Source organism: Hyperolius riggenbachi, chromosome 1 (assembly GCF_040937935.1).
Source record: "Hyperolius riggenbachi isolate aHypRig1 chromosome 1, aHypRig1.pri, whole genome shotgun sequence".
In the NCBI taxonomy this organism is placed as follows: domain Eukaryota; kingdom Metazoa; phylum Chordata; class Amphibia; order Anura; family Hyperoliidae; genus Hyperolius; species Hyperolius riggenbachi.
Window position 1 is genome coordinate 451,684,357 of NC_090646.1, and position 19,765 is coordinate 451,704,121.

Sequence of the window (19,765 nt, forward strand, 5' to 3'; positions counted from 1 at the left end):
TGGTGAAGCCCCGTGCAGGCCACATATAGTTGTTTTGGCAATACCAGCCTAGATGGGACACAAGTGGTGAAAATGGTGGAGGATGGGGGTAAGCCAATTTAAAAACAAAAGTTAACCGAAGCTATAAAAGAAAAAAAAGACTGAGGCGTTGGGCACTTCTATAAGCTCATATGAGATATGACTCTTTTTTTACTTGACTGATGAAGCAGGCTCAGTCTTGAGAAATGCAGTGCAATTTTATATGAAAACTGTTTTTTTAGTCAATAAAGTTTATTTTATTTTCATCTCTTCAACTTTAAACATACTACATAATACACTATAAGGCTCTCGGTTTCTCTCTACCCTCTACCTTTTTCTTAATTTCTTCTGAAACTAAAAAAAAAACAAACAATTTAGTACAAATTACATGAAACAACTAATTACTTTGCAACATAAAATACAAACAGGATTGAGCTTGACGAAGGCAGACTCAATACACAGCCGAAAGCTTGCTTAGAGTAGGTCCACTATTCTTATAAGTTAGCCAATAAATGATATCATTCTGATTCAAAACTTCTTGCTTTTACTTATGGCTAACACGGTGCAATACTCCACTGCTACATAAAATACATCCAGCATCCATAAAAGTGGCAGAGCAGGATGTAGTCCTGGAGATAAGCACCTCCCAATCTCCCATGATTAACCACTTGACGACCGCAGTGTTAAACCCCCCTAAAGACCAGGCTCATTTTTGCAGCACTGGGCTGTGCAGCCTTTTCAGCCTCCTGCACAGCCCAGCTAGGAAGCATGGCGATTGGACTCACCTCCTATATTTGTCCCTAAGGGGAGATGTCCGATCGCTGCTGTCACTTTTTTTTTCTTCTGCCTCACAGAGGCTCTCTCTCCCTCCATTCCCCTCCCTCTCCTTCCTCCCTCCCCTCCACCTATTTGATTGAACAGGACGGCGATCCGTCCTGTTCTTCACCTCTCATAGGCATCAGCCTATGAGAGGATGGCGATCCCGGCCAATTAGAGGCTGGGGATCGCCGATCTGGTGCAGCGCTGCCGGAGACCGCAGCACTGTACGGATGTAAACAAAGGGGATTTATTTCACCTTTCCTTTACAAATAGTCTGCTAGCCACGATCGGCGGCTAGCAGGCTAATCACGGAGCTCCGCATGCGAGCGGCTGTTCCCTGGGAAACTGCAGCTCCAGGACTTGATGCCGATCGGCGTTAGGCGGTCCTGGGGCTGCCGCCGCGTTCACGCCCATTAGTGTGACGCGATCGTTAGGTAGTTAAGAAGAACATAAAATGTTACATCATCCATGTATTTTTTTTGCAGTTTAACCCTTTATGGTAAGCCAATAGGGGGTCTGTCTGAATATTCCTCTTACCTATTCACCTGAATGGGGTGGTTGTTTAGTTTCTCCGTTTTTAAAGTGATGAACTGATAGCAAAATGAGCTCTGTTATTTTATTGCCCACACCTTCTTTTTTGGCACACATAGGTGATGGAAAAGACTCTTGACTGTAACAACAAGAGTGCTTTGTGAAAGGGGTGGCTTTGCTGCCCCATTTGTAAGTTACCCCCAAAATGCTAAAAAGATAATAGCCATGTGCATAGGTAAGAGTCAGGGCAGAGCCCCACATTCATGGCCTCCACATTCCTGCCTTCCCAACCTGCATGAAGACAGAAGAAAAGCACTACAAACAATATGAATATAATACTCAATTCAATGACATGGATGCTGTATGAGTATCCCTGATATTTTTCACAGGACAGTTATTTAGATAACATCCCTGCATGATTTTTACAGGGTGAAAAGCTGCATTACAGGCAGTCCCTAACTTACAAACGTGTTCCATTCCGGAAGATTGTTTGTAAGTTTAATTGGTTTGTAAGTTTAGTTCTGAGATAAACAGTTACATGTGGATAATTGGTTTACATTCGGACAACTCTTGATTTGGATATATGGTGTAATGTATGTTTTTGCTTGTTCTCAATGTGCTTTTAAAGTACTTATCACATGTACAGTAGCTTGCAAAAGTATTCGGCCCCCTTGAAGTTTTACACATTTTGTCACATTACTGCCACAAACATGAATCAATTTTATTGGAATTCCACGTGAAAGACCAATACAAAGTGGTGTACACGTGAGAAGTGGAACAAAAATCATATATGATTCCAATTTTTTTTACAAATCAATAACTGCAAAGTGGGGTGTGCGTAATTATTCAGCCCCTGAGTCAACACTTTGTAGAACCACCTTTTGCTGCAATTACAGCTGCCAGTCTTTTAGGGTATGTCTCTAACAGCTTTGCACATCTAGAGACTGAAATATTTGCCCATTCTTCTTTGCAAAAGTGCTCCAGCTCAGTGAGATTAGATGGACAGCGTTTGAGAAGAGCAGTTTTCAGATCTTGCCACAAATTCTCGATTGGATTTAGATCTGGACTTTGACTGGGCCATTCTAACACATGAATATGTTTTGTTTTAAACCATTCCATTGTTGCCCTGGCTTTATGTTTAGGGTCATTGTCCTGCTGGAAGGTGAACCTCCGCCCCAGTCTCAAGTCTTTTGCAGACTCCAAGAGGTTTTCTTCCAAGATTGCCCTGTATTTGGCTCCATCCATCTTCCCGTCAACTGTGACTAGCTTCCCTGTCCCTGCTGAAGAGAAGCACCCCCAGAGAATGATGCTTCCACCACCATATTTGACAGTGGATATGGTGCATTGTGAGTGATGTGCAGTGTTAGTTTTCCGCCACACATAGCGTTTTGCATTTTGGCCAAAAAGTTCAATTTTGGTCTCATCTGACCAGAGCACCTTCTTCCACATGTTTGCTGTGTCCCCCACATGGCTTGTGGAAAACTGCAAGCGGGACTTCTTAAGCTTTTCTGTTAACAATGGCTTTCTTCTTGCCCCTCTTCCATAAAGGCCAACTTTGTGCTGTGCATGACTAATAGTTGTCCTATGGACAGATTGCCCTACCTGAGCTATAGATCTTTGTAGCTCGTCCAGAGTCACCATGGGCCTCTTGACTGCATTTCTGATCAGCGCTTTCCATGTTCGGCCTTTGAATTTAGGTGGACGACCTTGTCTTGGTAGGTTTACAGTTGTGCCATACTCCTTCCATTTCTGAATAATTGCTTGAACAGTGCTCCATGGGATGTTCAAGGCTTTGGAAATCTTTTTGTAGCCTAAGCTTGCTTTAAATTTCTCAATAACTTTATCCCTGATCTGTCTGGTGTGTTATTTGGACTTCATAGTGTTGTTGCTCCCAATATTCTCTTAGACAACCTTTGAGGCTGTAACAGAGCAGCTGTATTTGTACTAACATTAGATTACACACAGGTACACTTTATTTAGTCATTAGCACTCATAAGGCAATGTCTATGGGTAACTGACTGCACTCAGACCAAAGGGGGCTGAATAATTACGCACACCCCACTTTGCAGTTATTGATTTGTAAAAAATGTTTGGAATCATGTATGATTTTCGTTTCACTTCTCAAGCGTACACCACTTTGTATTGGTCTTTCATGTGGAATTCCAATAAAATTGATTCATGTTTGTGGCAGTAATGTGACAAAATGTGGAAAACTTCAATGGGGCCGAATACTTTTGCAAGCCACTGTATATTTTGTACATGAAGACAGCTTTGTTTGTATCTCTGAAACACTGTAGCTTGAGTTGTTTGTAAGTAGATGAGGTTCTGTATTTGGTATTTGCTAGCAATGCCTGTGGCCTTCTCCAGCAGCCTAGCAATGGCCGGGAACTTAACCCCCTTGGCGGTATGAAAAATACCGCCGGGGGCAGCGCAGCAGTTTTTTTTTTATTTTTATTTTTTTAAATCATGTAGCGAGCCCAGGGCTCGCTACATGATAGCCGCTGCTCAGCGGCATCCCCCCAGCCCCGCCGATCGCCTCCGGCGATAGGCGATCAAAGAACGGGATTTCCTGGAGGGCTTCCCCCGTCGCCATGGCGACGGGGCGGGACGACGTCACCGACGTCAGCGACGTCGGGACGTCATTGGGAGACCCGATCCACCCCTTGGCGCTGCCTGGCACTGATTGGCCAGGCAGCGCAGGGGTCTGTTGGGGGCCGCGCGCCGCACCGGATAGCGGCGATCGGGCGCGCGGCGGCGGCGATCGGGGTGCTGGCGCAGCTAGCAAAGTGCTAGCTGCGTCCAGCAAAAAAATTATTTAAATCGGCCCAGCAGGGCCTGAGCGGCACCCTCCGGCGGCTTACCCCGTGTCACACACGGGGTTACCGCTAAGGAGGTTAATAGTAAAATCCTGATGTGCAGGCATGGCCTGTTTTTCTAAGTAAAACCATGATTTGGGACTTTTTCCCCAAACACAAATTTCTGTGATAATTAGTAAACCAGACTTGCGTAAGCAGCCATTTTCTTCTTGTTATGCTTTTTGAAAGAATGATCTGAAACAAAGAGAAGAGAGGTGATGGTCATTGTTAAGGTGAAATCACTGCAATTAATCTAGAAGCTTAGCAAATCCTGTATCAACCTAAAAGGGATTATAGCTGCCTTAATAGCTAATGAATGTTTTAATAGCCAATTTAAATTACATGCCATTTGCTGTTGTATTGGACCAGCATAGTGCACAGAAAAAGAAAAAAAATGTCTTGGTAAGTGACAATGATTTACCATCACATAAGAAGGAACTCAATGGTTTTAAAACACAAGGGACAGGGTGAGGTTCTTTAGGATAAAGGATAATTACCAGTTGAACAAAACTCAAACTGACTTTCTCTTAGAAAGTAAATGTAACTAAGGGATATTGAGGCTGGTTTTGCACTAGTGTGCTGCGATTCTCCAGCGGCGAGAGAGGCTGATGCAGGAGAATCAAACTGCACTAAAGCCCCTTTCACATTACCTTGTGGCAGACAGCACCAACAGGGTTAAGTGCATAGGCCCGTCTTCTCCTCACCCTCTTTGACCTATTCCCTGCTGGACAAGAAGTACATTACCAGGTATCCCATTGGTCCATGGTCCGTTGATTTGCATAATCATTGGTAACGCATGGAAGACTTTGTGGCGGGTAAGAAGCAATTTCACTACTTACATCAAAATTTACGTCACAGCGCGTTGCATTATGAAAGTCTCAATAGATTTTAAGTGACTTAGCACTTTCTTGCAATAAAATAGCTTACTGCAACACCAATGTGTGAAAGGGGCCTCAAAGTGGTTACCTCTGTTTCATGCTTATTGATCCTGAGATTCTTTACTTAAACAATAACCTGTAATACTATGATTTATAAGTAGACTTCTTAAAGGTAATCTGAAGTGAGAGGCATATGGCAGCTGCCACATTTATTTCCTTTTAAACCATACTAGTTGCCTTGCGTCCTGCTGATCTTTCAGGCATCAGTAGTGTTTGAGTCACACACCTGAAACAAGCATGCGGTTAATGCAGTCAAATTTCAAGCTTTACTGATAAATGCAGTGTTTTGCGCTGTCCACAGTGCTGATCCTGTGTTTCCAGGTAGTGTTTATTATTTATTCATTTCATTTTTTCTAAAGTAAGACTTAAAATTCTGTAAGCATCTTCCATTCCCCTTGTTGTGTGCATGCTTGGTGTGATCTGCAAACTGACTATTCAATTTGGGTATAGTTATCAGTGCAGTGTTCTCCCCAGGCTCTTTTAGCCGGATGCTCCACCCGGCTAGTTTTGGTGAGCACCCGGCTGTAATTGGCTCACCTCCTCCAGGGTTGCTCACAGAAGCACCGGCCCTGAATTCTGTTGTCTTGCCCCACCCGGCTACCTTTTCATGCCACCCGGCTACTATTTCATGCCACCCGGCTAGAAAAAAATTCTGGGGAGAACACTGCAGTGGTACTGATATATCTAGATATAAACTCACAAATACAACTCATGCAGAAATAGTGGCGTTGCTCAGATCAGGTAGTCAGTTTTTAGCTGGTAAGTGAGTGAAGGATTGTGATTGGTTGCACTGGGAAAATACTCCCCTTGTTCTTGAATGCTGCAAATAATTATTCAACACAGCTGCACCAGCAGTGAATGTATTATTACACTGTAACATTTATGCAGATACCGACAGAGTCATCAAAAATGTGTTTCTCTGATTAAGAATTGCTGCGTGTCCAAATGTTTTTCCATGTAGGTGACAGATTGTCTTTAAGCCCCTGCGTTCAGCACGTGTTGCTGTGTGTATGCCTGTGCGCACAGGATATGTAAATGGACTTCATGAAAACTGATAAAAGCGCAACATTCATAATGCTCTATGATCGCATCTAGTAAATATTCATGAATTTCACAAAAACAGCCAGGCAGAGTAATTAACTTTGTATAATTGGTATCCCTACTTATCTATATTTCTTATAAGTGTTTTAATTTATTTGTAATTAAATAGTTCCCATGTGGGTGAATGGATTAATGGAAGCAGAGTGAAGTTCAATCCCTTATACATTATCTGATACTCTTACAGCCTTACATGCTCTAGTTTGAAGAATCAATTGTGCTGTGACATTACAAATGTGTTGAATAACGTCTTTTCATAACCAGTCAGGAGACTTGTGTAAATTCATTTTCCTTGCTTTGCTAAAAGTCCCATTAAATCTATGAAAACAAATGAGTGAGAAAAGAGCAAACTTTTATGTTTATGTTTTAATAACGACTTTAAAGAGGAACTCATATTTTTTGATCCGCAATCAGCCTGCATGTAATCATCCTTACTACTGGCAGACATGAAAAGTAACAGACAGCAACAGATGATATTATCTACAACCACCTCCCTTACAATGTGATAGGATAAAAGGTTGTTTGAGATATATATATATATATATATATATATATATATATATATATATATACACACACACACAGTATAGACAGAGGGAGATACTGGTTGCTTGGTAGTTGGAAACATTCGTTATTTCCCACAATGCAACACTTTTTGACATCACACTGTGGGAGGGGTTTTATCACTATATCAGTCATACAGACCCCCTTGATGATCTATTAAAAAAAAAGGTACAGATTTCTCATGGCAAAGGGGGTATCAGCTACTGATTGGGATGAAGTTCACTCCTGGGTTACAGTTTCTCTTAGGGCTCATTTCCACTATAGCGAATCCGCATGCGTTATCCGCATGCGGATTTGCACAGCCAATACAAGTGGATGGGCCTGTTTTCACTTGTGCGTTGTGCAGAGCGTTTTTGTGTGCGGGGAAAATCTGCACGGCAGAGCCGTCAGAATTCGCTCCCTGCACACCGCTAAGCGAATCGCATACAATGTATCTAATAGGGAAATCGCATGCGGTTTTGGCATGCTTTTTACCCCGCGATTTTGCATGCTATTTCGCATAGGAGGTAATGTTAAGTTACAAAGGCAGTGACATGGTTAAAATCGCCCACCTACTACCCTATGCGAAATCGCATGCGAAATCGTGGGAAAAAACGCATGCAAAATCACACCCGCATGCGATTTCGTCTGCGGTGATTTCCCGGCGATTCCACACCGCACAAGTGGAAATGCAGCCTTAAGCATTCTGTTCCATGGATGGCTTAACTGCTTATTTGTGTTAAAAGTGTTTAAAGCCTTTGCAGTGATGCCTGCAAAGAATTCTAACAAAGTATTTATTACAAATTATATTCCAAATTGAGTAGCCAATCCAAACAGATCTGCTAGTAGAAACAAAAAGAGGTATAGGTTGTATTTGTTCCTGTGGCTTCAAGCTTCAGAATACTTTAGGCCTCTTCCAGGCGAATGTGCCGTTTAGCTGTCGATTGCTGGAGTCAAGCGCCCTTTAGTTGCAAAATAATGCAACTCAATGTAGCGATAGTAGCCACAAGCGTGTCAGCGGTTTACACATGGTGTGGTTACAGCTTGGTAAAAAAAAAACGCAGCATGTAGCTAGCTGCCGCTGGAACACACAGGACAAATGCACAGAAATCTAAATGCCCTGAACATTTACTGAATGATCTTTCAGGGAGCAAAGAAAGGGTTAAAGCATGTGTCTTTCCTATACAGCTAATGCGCTGAGGCGCTGTGAGTCATGCCAACTGACACACTTGTTACACTCAACTGTATCTAAATAAACAAACACAGCTCAGTGCAGCTGATTTCTACAGCATTTCTAAGTGGAATAAACAGTTTTCAATCTGTTCTTTGCAAGAGCTTGCACTTCAAGTAAAAAACAAAAACAAAAGACCGAGAGCCCAAATTGTGCAATATCTTTAAACAGTTGAATTATAGATTAATAAAAAGTTATACTCACAAACATGGGTTGCCCCTAGGCAACCACTCCATATGCCGGTGGGGAGAATTAGTACCTGACCCCACTCAGGTATAAGATGTCGCTCTCTGTAGACAGAAATCAGGAAGAAATCCTTACCACCATAGGTGGATCGCTTGTTATTAGGATAAGACCAGAGGCGCCAAAAGTGTAAAAAATATAATAAAATTTTAAAATGGGGAGAGTCACAACTCACCACCCATAAACCAAGAACCAGCATAAGACTCAGTGTTCAGATGAACAAAAACAATTTATTGGTACTCCTAGGTGCTACGCGTTTCACGGGACAATCCCGCTTCCTCAGGCAATCAATCAGGAGTACAAGCTATCCGGGGTCTGGCAAGCTCTCCGCGCCTCAATGCAAGAGCTTGGGCCCACTTTATAGGGAACCTTAACTGAGAAGGATGTGGATTTTGCCTTTTAAAATAATACTAGTTGCCTGACTCTCCTGCTGATCCTGTGTCTCTGATACTTTTAACCACATCCCCTGAACAAGCATGCAGATCAGGTGCTCTGATTGAAGTCAGACTGGATTAGCTGCATGCTTATTTCAGGTGTGTGATTCAGCCACTACTGCAGCCAAATAGATCAGCAGGACTGCCTGGCAACTAGTATTGTTTAAAAGGAAACATCCATATCCCTCTTAGTTTAGATTCCATTTAAGATGTAGGATGTACACAAATCAGAGTTTTCATATGTGTTTTGTGTGAGATAATTTGCACTGCACTATATATCAGGTATGTGTTGTCAATACTTTGGCATAATCAAAACCAGGGCTGTGGAGTCGGTCCAAAAATCCACCGACTCCGACTCCTCAGTTTAGGATTCCACTGACTCCGACTCCACGACTCCGACTCCTCTAATTTGCATATTACAATTTTGTTGATTAAAAGTATGTAACATGAAATTCGTCTCTTGACTGCCAACGCTTAGGAATTTTACAAGACAACTGAAGTGAGAAGGATATGTAGACTACTATATTTATTCCCTTTAGACTAAAACTAGTCCTTGGTAAGAGTACTTGTAAAAGGTACAAACCGGAACAAAGAACATCTATCAGGCCCTAGGCAATGTAACTGTGGGTACATGTAAGAATGATGTGCAGGTACTCTGCAGGGGAATGAGGAGATTGTAAACAGACAACACCTCTGTGTTCAATGTGCACAGCATTCTCAGTGGATTCCCTGCAGCTCTGTGGGGAGTGCATATGTAGAGTATAGTACTACTGTGTAACAAAGTAAACCTGAGACAGATGAAATTAAAGTTTTATACATACCTGTGGCTTCCTCCAGCCGCCTTCAGGATAATCAGTCCCTCGTTGTCCTCCTCCACCACCTGGATCTTCTGCTATGAGTCCAAGTACTTGAACCAGTCGGGCGTAGTGCGCATGCACACACTCTGCCGCCAGGAGCATACTACACCTGTGCAGCACAATTGCGCAGGTGCAGAATGTTCCTGGCTGTGGGAGCGGCATGCGGCCCGGACAGCGCTGACTGGCTGAATTACCAGGACTCATAGCAGAAGATCCGGGTGGTGGAGGACAGCGAGGGACTGATTAGCCTGAAGGGGGCTGGAGGAAGCCCCAGGTATGTATAAAACTTTACTTTTCATCCGTCTCAGTTACCCTTTAATTTGTAGTCACCAAACCAAATTTTAACAACATATCAAATTATTTGATTTCATCAGCAAAGGGAGTGCATACATTTGCATAAATCCGCATCAATGCAGAATTATTTCCATCTCGTTGACCATCTCTATTAGTGACACAGCTACACATCAGGCTTTATTCTTACAGCATAGAAGTTATTTAGTATATATAAGAGATTCCTGTGTACACATCATATATACAGTCACAATCAGATATGTATATCTGACCTTAAAAATACGGGGACTGCTTTATTGAAGCAGCACAAGTAACTAATTTTGATTGGTTTATTTCATTTTTGTGGACTAAGCACAGCTATTACTGTATATATACTGTATATATACATTATTTTTAATGACTATTATCTGAGAAATAGAACATTTTATCATATTTTCTATTTTAATTACAGTTACAAATTCATTAGGAGTCGGAGTCGGTGCATTTTTTCCCGACTCCGACTCCGACTCCAGGCACCCAAAATTGCCCGACTCCACGACTCTGACTCCACGACTCCGACTCCACAGCCCTGATCAAAACATATACATTGTCATTTGATGTGGGACACTTTTGAGATAATATACAGTATATAATTTGTTCAATAAATATCATGTCCTGATGTTTAGGACTTTTTTCTTAGCAGATCTTAAAGTCCCTTTAGGAAAGTAATCCTATTACTTATTGAATGACTAGAATGAGTTCTAGTAAATGATATGTGGCTGCACAAGGGCTCTCATGTTTTCCCTGGAAGCCAGACTATGCCTCTGGAAATCTTTAGCTGGGAGTGTTTATTTGCATGGCATTCACAACCGCAGCACTTCTAGATTTACGAGGATAGTAATAAGAATCATTAATTATTACGCCGCCCTTGACAAGCAAGAAGGAGCGAGTTTTGGGAAAGAATATTACAGATGAGTGCCATAATGGTATATTTACTTTCAGATTAGCAAAAATGGAACCTTCTGCTTGCAAAGGAGTTTTAGTTGCAAAGGTAGCATGAATAATGAATGAGGAATGAAAAGGAGAGCAGATGATATAGCATCAGTCAGAGCATGCTAGATACAACTTTACTGCAAACAATCTATCCAAGAGATGAGATTATACCGATAAATAAATAAAGCATCTCCATCCGTTGCAGATTAATAGATGAATTCCAATTTTAACAGTCTTCACCGAAAAGTTTCCCAGATACGCTGTGAAAGATACGCTTGGGAAACCGCTAACCTAGACATAGCTTTAATACTGGATTTTTGCTTTAGTTCCCAAAGAATGGGAATCAGAAACATATTAAAGGCCAACTAGATGCAATTAAGGAACAAACAGACCATAGGGCTATTGCTAGCTATTTCAGCACTGCCCTGCATGTCCTCCCCCCCCCCCACCCATTCATGTCAGAGTTCTGGCTACACCATCTCTGCTGTTCTTGGCTTGTCAGAGCTGCCATCCACTCATGCTAGATGATGCATGTGTTCACATGCACCACCTAGTGTTACTGTATGGGAAAGTCTGAACGTTGTAGTCAGAGCTCAGCATGATAGTCAAGCTCCTGGGAGGAAAGGAGGCTGCATACATTATGACTGTTGCACATAACGTAGCAGCATTGGCTGGTAAGACATGTAGGACGTGGCTGAACTGCTTCACATCTGCTTCCCTGTCATCTTACAAACAGCTAATAGAACAAGGAAAAAATAGACTATAATATACTTTCCATGTGTGTAACTTGCGTGCTTTGTATCTTGAATGTATATAATTGATTTACTTGAATATTGCCTTTCCATTTCAGTTTGCAGTTGCTTAAAGCACACCTGCAGTGAAAGGGATATGGAGGCTGATATATTTTATTTCCATTTAAACAATGCAAATTGCCTGGCTGTCCTGCTGATCCTCTGCTTTTAGCAATAGACCGTGAACAAGCATTAAGATCAGGTGTTCTGACTGAAGTCTGACTAGATTAACCACATGCTTGTTTCAGGAGTGTGATTCAGACACTACTGATGCCCGAAACGTCAGCAGAGAATTGCCAGACAAATGGCATTGTTTAAAAGGAAATAAATATGGCAGCCTCCATATCCCTCTCACTTCGAGGGTCCTTTAAGACTTTCTAAAATGGTTAAGAAAACGTAAGAAAAAATTGCTATATTATTCTGTTTGGTGTTCCTATATTGTATAATAAATGTCACAGAGCAGAAGAGAGAGTTATTTTCTTCATGGACAGGGCATTTTTGTAGTGTGTCCATACATTTTTGGGCATCTAACAACCTGGCAGCCAGTTAGACACTACTCTACTTTAGGGCACCCAGCTGGAAACCTCAGGGAAATGTTGCCACTGTTATTGGGTAGACGGTACCCTCTCAAACATCTAGGTTTCAGATAGGTGGTAGTAAACTATGCCAAAACAATTCAGCCAATCACATCACTTTGTGAAGAAGAGGGTGCTGTGCTGTTCCCCATGAGTTTTTCTGCTGGGTCCCCTAAAGTAGACTAGTGCCACCAGTTATCTGTCCTGCAGTGGTATTGTTAATTCGCTCATATTATGTGATGGGTTTACTTTATACCTCCTCTATTGTTGGCAGTGTGCTCTGCTACTGCTCCCTTCTACAGATGTATTGATTCTGCAGTAACTGATATGTTATAGGCAACATTACACAGGGCATAGTCTGCTTAGATAAATTGAATTGTATATATGAAATATCTTTGGACTAAAGTGCAAAAAAAGGAGTTTAGCAGCTTGGTGAAACAGACCAAAGTAAGACAAATGGCTTTTTCAGGATGTGTTTCCAGAGAACCATAAAAGAATCATTTACATGTTTTCCTCGCATGTAAAAATGATGTCATAAATTATTTCTCTTGTAATCAAATATGTTAAGCTAATATCAGTGTTTTGTTACTTTGCTTTATAGGAATAATTCATCAGATGAAAGGAGATTTTGATACTGCACTAAAGCTACATAAGACTCACCTTTCAATAGCCCAGGAATTAAATGATTATGCAGCCCAAGGCAGGGCTTACGGCAACATGGGCAATGCTTACAATGCACTTGGGATGTATGACCAAGCTGTCAAGTATCACCGGCAAGAACTTCAAATATCCATGGAGGTCAATGACAGAGCTTCTCAAGCATCTACCCATGGGAATTTAGCAGTGGCCTATCAGGCTTTAGGTGCTCACGACAGAGCTTTACAACACTACCAAAATCACTTGAACATTGCTCGGGAACTACGAGACATCCAGAGTGAAGCCCGAGCACTGGGCAACCTTGGTAACTTCCACTGCTCTCGAGGTGAATACATGCAAGCCGTACCTTTCTATGAACAGTACTTGAGGCTGTCCCCTGAACTACAAGACATGGAAGGAGAAGGTAAAGTGTGTCACAATCTCGGCTATGCATATTACTGCCTAGGAAATTACCAGGATGCTGTAAAATACTATGAACAGGATTTGGCATTGGCAAAGGATCTCCATGACAAACTAAGCCAGGCTAAAGCTTACTGTAATTTGGGCCTGGCGTTTAAGGCATTAATGAACTACAATAAAGCTGAGGAATGCCAGAAATATCTTTTGTCTTTGGCACAGTCCCTGAATAATTCTCAAGCAAAGTTCCGCGCTCTTGGGAACCTTGGTGACATATTTGTTGCTAAGAAAGATGTAAATGGTGCAATAAAATTTTACGAACAGCAACTGAGTTTAGCTCATCAAGTCAAGGACAGACGGTTAGAAGCTAGTGCTTTTGCTGCTTTAGGTAGTGCTTACAGAATGATACAAAAATATGACAAAGCACTGGGCTATCACACACAGGAGCTTGAGGTCTTCCAAGAATTAAATGAGCTACCTGGTGAATGCAGAGCTCATGGTCATCTTGCTGCTGTATACATGTCCCTTGAGAAGTACACTATGGCCTTCAAGTGCTATGAAGAACAACTTGAGCTGGGGCAAAAGCTTAAAGACCCTGCAATAGAAGCTCAGGTATATGGCAATATGGGCATAACAAAAATGAACATGAATGTCATGGAGGAGGCCATTGGATATTTTGAACAGCAGTTAGCCATGTTACAACAATTAAATGGAAATGACTCCATTCTGGACAGAGGCCGTGCTTATGGAAACTTGGGGGATTGTTATGATGCTCTTGGAGACTACGAAGAAGCAATAAAATACTATGAGCAGTATTTATCTGTGGCCCAGAGTTTGAATCGCCTTCAAGATCAGTCCAAAGCATACAGAGGTCTTGGCAATGGACACAGGTAAAAGAACATTCCCACAATACTATGCCAGGGGTGGGCAAACTTTTTCTGTTGCGGGCTGCATCTGCCACATTCCTTTCCTCTCTCCCCTCTGTAGAGTTGTGACCAGTGCATAATAACAATTTTTACTCATCCAATCATCACTTCAAGCAGCAGTCTCCATGGCCACAACGACATTATGTGACACCCTGGCACGTACTGATGACGGGTCACATGACGCTGGCCATGGAGATTGCCACTGGAAGCTCTAATTGTGTGAGTTAAACCTGTCGATATGCACTGCTCAAAACTCTTGCAGAGAGGGAGGGAGTGTCTCATTCATACAGTTTGGTGTACTTACAACTGAAGGGAATTTACTGTGCTATGTGTCTGCACACAGTCCATGTGCAGAGACACACAGTTTAGTTTTAGCTAGGTCTAACGTGGGAAAAATATTTGCAGTACATATACGTGTACTAGAGGAGTTTTTTTAATTTTTTTTTACCATGAAAGCAGAGTGACATGTTGAACATTGCAGGAAAAGTGTACACTCTGTACAATGTCCTTATCCAAATGCTATAAATAGCAGGATTATACATATATGCGTAAGAATTTGACAGTAGAGTATCACTACTGTGTGTGTTATTTTATCAATGTTTTGATTTTGTTGCCAATTAATTCAAATGAACAGTACACATGCAATGTTGAAATTTCATTGTGTACTAAAATAATATATATATTTTTATAAAATTGCTACAATTACGTTTCTTGGCTTAGCACTTTAAAATCAATGTCTAGCCAAATGAATTATTGCATGGGAAGTCTATTACTCATATGCTGACACATTTAACTTTTAAACACTTTATTTTTTGTTTTGCCTCATTACTGTAGGTCCATGGGAAATTTACAGCAGTCTCTTGTGTGCTTTGAGAAAAGGCTTGTGGTCGCTCATGAACTTGGTGAAACATCAAACAAAGCCCAGGCTTATGGAGAACTTGGTAATCTGCACAGTCAGCTAGGAAACTATGAGCAAGCGATATCCTGTCTAGAGCGTCAGCTAAACATTGCCAGGGAAATGAAAGACCAAATACTGGAGAGTGATGCGGCCTGTGGTCTTGGTGGAGTGTATCAGCAAATGGCTGAGTTTGACACTGCCCTGCAGTACCATCAGCTGGACTTACAGATAGCTGAAGAAACCAACAATCCATCGTGCCAAGCTAGAGCCTATGGAAATCTAGGACTAACTTATGAATCTCTTGGTAACTTTGAGCGAGCCGTGGTCTATCAAGAGCAACACCTTAGCATTGCAGCAGAAATGAATGACTTGGTAGCAAAAACAGTAGCTTATAGCAGCCTAGGAAGGACTCACCATGCTTTACAAAACTATTCACAAGCAGTCATGTACTTACAGGAAGGTAAGGATTTTACAGGTATCCTCTAAATGGTACAGAACTACAGAAGATGATGGTTCAATATAAATTAATTGGTATAATACTCAGCAGCTGGCTGGTGTTCAAAAAATATAATCTATGGCCAATATACTGCAGCATTTATTCCCACAGCAGACCCTCCTGTGTAATTTAACCAAATGGCCAACATGTCTTGTTACTTTGCCTGCAGCAAATTCATTGTTTGAACAGTTTTTATAATTGTGTTTTTATATAACACTGAAATTTCCCACAGCACTGTTACATAGTGTTTATAGTCATGTCACTAAATGTCCCTCAGAAGAGATCACAATTAATCGCTAAATTTCTGAAAATCGATTGAACCATTGTCTGCTTGAGCTTTTTCCATCTTGATGCAATGCAAAGCTACTGTATGTCAACACTGATCCTATGCTGCTCCCCCACATGTCAACTGAGAGAAATAACTGACTTTCTTGATTATCTTTTGATTGATAAAAACTGAATTGGCAGTAAATCTTAACCTTTTGCCGACCACGTCACGCCGATGGGCGTGGCCGCGGCGGCAGCCCCAGGACCGTCTATCGCCAATTGGTGTAAAGTCCTGGGGCTCTGTTTTGCAGGAGATCGCGCGCATCTCCTGCTTGGGGGGCGGAGCTCCGTCCCACCTTCAGTCTCCGAGTGGCTATTGCCGCTCGGGAGACTGTTAGACGGCGTGATCGCCGTCTAGTTACACAGTGCAGCGCTGCGATGAGCAGCAGCGCTGCACTGGGGACAGCTATGTGACACGGCTGTCCCCCTGGGGGACAAGATAGCGATCGGCTCTCATAGGCAGAAGCCTATGACAGCCGATTGCCATAATTGGCTGGCTGTGGGGAGGGAGGGAGGGTTGACATTTAAAGAAACAGGGGATTTTGTTATAAAAAAGAAACAACAATATTTATTAAAAAAAAATAAACATGGGGGGAGCGATCAGACCCCACCAACAGAGAGCTCTGTTGGTGGGGAGAAAAGGGGGTGGGGATCACTTGTGTGCTGTGTTGTGCGGCCCTGCAGCTTAACCTTAAAGCTGCAGTGGCCCATTTTACTAAAAATTGCCTGGTCACTAGGGGGGTTTAGCACTGCAGTCCTCAAGAGGTTAAGTAATTAAAAAATAGTATAGGGGCCTTTACAGTGATGTTATGAGGGTCTGAATGGCAGCTAAACCTGTTATACCTAAAGAACATTTATAAAATGTAGTAGCTGTGTCTGCACAGTCGCTATCCATGGCACTATTAACAACTGTTGCCCCGTTGAGCTACAAGAGTGAGTTACTCTAGTGTGCCACAGCTGTGAATAATATTATCAGCAACTACTTAGAAATTTGCCACAGAGACTAGTCACAGCGACTAAGTCTCTCACGTGACGTGACATGTCCTTAATTCTTCTCCAGTCTAGTTTGAAAGCATTGTCATGGTAACAAGAAAACAGCATGGAAACATAAAGCACTGTTAGGTCATTAAGGCTGACATTAGTATATTGCACTAAAGCCATCATTTGTGAAATAAACACGTACAATGCCTACCTCTCCTGACCCCCCATCATAGCATCATGGCTATTACTCAAGTAAGAGGCACTTACTTGGAAATGGTAGATTATTTCTAAATATTAGATAGACCTAAAAGTTTAATGTTGGAACACCATGCCATCTATCGCTTAAGGAACAAAATTCTGCTCTAGAATATTATGTTGTAAATTATTTTGTTAGGATTTCTACATCACTAACTTTAATTTATCTATAAATACATAATTAAATAAAATAAATTGGAATGTGGCTTCCTGCTCATGACATCACCTGTTTTTTCTTAAGTACGTTAGAAAATGAAAAAGACTTTGATTTACTGTGGACAATACAGAGGACCTGATTCATATATGAAAATAAAAACTAAAGTGTCACAGTGATACAATACAATGGAAATGTAAGTGTTTAATTTTGGGAGGGGAAATGTTCACTTAACACCCTTGCAAATAGATATTACATTAATATTTAGTATTATTTTTTTTAATTGTACCAACCCGCATAGGTTTTAACATGGATGGTGCCCCGCAACACCCTAGTTCTTGTGTTCAGGACACTTCCCCGGCTCCGGTGGATGATGTGAAGTTAGTACTATGAGTCTATCTGTTCACCTCCTTTATAAGGAGACAACCAAAAAGATATTCCTACTTTGATCAGTGGGTAAAGTAGGGCATAGCCCTCTCTACCTGTTTACCACTAAGGTTTAAAAATATATTTAAAAAAAAAAGACCTAGCAATTTGACAAAAAAAATGTAGTGAAATTAAACACCTAATTTTTAATGGTTTCAGTCAAATCCAGAGCTATAATCAGTGTAAATTTCCAATAATATTTTTTTTTTCTTCTGTACTTCTCACTAGTTTGTAAAATGCCACCTGCCTTCCTCTCCTGGAGCACACTGATTAGGAGCCCCGACATCAGGATATTTTATTTTCCCCACAAATCTTTTTTAGACTAGTGTGAGTCCTCAATTTCACAACTAAATAGGCACCAGTGGGTCAGCGATTTCAAATAAGCAGTAGAGTACTTCTGCTTCATGAAAAGGTTTAAAAAGTTCTGAGTTCAGATATTTAGATAAGTGAAGACCAAAGTTACCAATCTGCTGGGCAGAGGCTTAGTTTCACATCGCTAGCTCCATAAGCATTGCAAATGTAATGCATCTGGAATAAATGTGTAATATAAATGTTTTCTCTCGCTCTGAGTGCAGCATTTATGTAAACATGACAAAGTTGGCTCAACATTGAAACTGAAAAATGATCTCCTGCTGTCTGCAGTGTGTCAGAGAGGGAAATGGTCACTTAGTCATTACCTTACATTCTCCCTGTTTGTCTTGTACAAAGGCTTGAGGTTAGCAGAACAGCTGTCCCGCAGAGAGGATGAAGCCAAAATAAGACATCGCCTTGGACTCTCACTTTGGGCTAGCGGAAATTTGGAAGAAGCTCAACATCAGGTCAGTGCTTGTATCATTTATTAAACAGTAAATGTACTTGAGAGAAGTATAAATATTTTTACACTGCAGGATAAAAGTACGCATATGGGGTCAGAAACAGAATACATCTTTTTATGCTCGATATGCCTGAATCATTTTAAGCTTATTCACTAATACAATGAAAAAAAAAATGAAGTATGATATATGTTCAATATTATCTTTCACTAATATGGCTACACTAATAGGTTGCTATACTTTGCTTTGAATTGCCATTTGCTTTGTGATGGTTGCTCAATCCAGAAAATGATTGATTGCCAATCTAACATATTTCCAGTCATGGAATAGCAATCCTTTTACAATCAATTGTTGAACCGGACCCACTGTTAGATTTGTACCACTGTCAGTGCCCAATTGCTCCTCCCCCTGTGTGATCCATAAAAAGTACTGCCTTTCCTAATCAACTTTCTGTTCATAAATGGATCAAAATGGTATGATAATTCAATTGATATCAGTTATCTGGGGCCTAGATTGTAATTGATTTTTGTTTAATTTGATGTTTTTATCAAATTAAATATATAATTGTTACTTTATAGTGCTGCACAAAGAGCAGAAGGAATTTAATCTGTAGCATCAATTCAGATGTTGGCATTAAAGGGGCACTACAGTGAAATATAATGTCTTGGGATTTCCCTAATAGCAAGTTTCTATTAGAGAGAGCAATAGTATTAGACAGTTCTTTTGTTTACAAAGGTTCTCTGTATAAGATTTATAGCTCACATACAGATCCTGTGTCCCATAGCAAGGCAAGGAAATGACAGACTCTTTATTTAGTTACATTGTTTGGTTACAGCTATCTTTCTCCTCTTGTCAGCTCAAAGCAATGCAAGCCGATTGTCTTAATGCTGTGAAAAGTGTTAGGTAAATAAACAGGCAGCCTGTTTATTTACCGCTGCCTGTTTATTTACCTCAGTCATTCCAAAGCGCAGTACTTTCTGCTGAATAAACTTGCACTAGGTGGATGGGGCTGTGAGCTGATGGAGAGAAGAAAGTTATTAGCTCTAATCACGCAGCCTAGCTTTCCTTGCCTTGGCATGGCAGGATCTGTATATGAGCACTAAATTATCCAGATGCCCTTTGTAAACCAAAGCACTGTCTAATATGTGTTTCTATTTATAATAGAAACTTGCTATTAGGGAAATACCAAAAGCTTATATTTCGCTGTAGTGCCCCTTTAAACATAAATTACTCTTATTTGT

At 41.2% G+C, this 19,765-nt stretch overlaps 1 protein-coding gene across 1 annotated transcript in view; it reads left to right on the forward strand.

Annotated features, from left to right (window-relative positions):
* TTC28 (tetratricopeptide repeat domain 28) overlaps positions 1-19,765 on the forward strand; it is a 954,491-nt gene that overhangs the window by 627,913 nt on the left and 306,813 nt on the right. Inside the window, exons 7-9 of the mRNA XM_068238742.1 lie at positions 12,798-14,139; positions 15,010-15,533; positions 18,421-18,530. Coding sequence (XP_068094843.1) covers positions 12,798-14,139; positions 15,010-15,533; positions 18,421-18,530 — 1,976 coding nt within the window. The remainder of the gene's footprint in view (positions 1-12,797; positions 14,140-15,009; positions 15,534-18,420; positions 18,531-19,765) is intronic.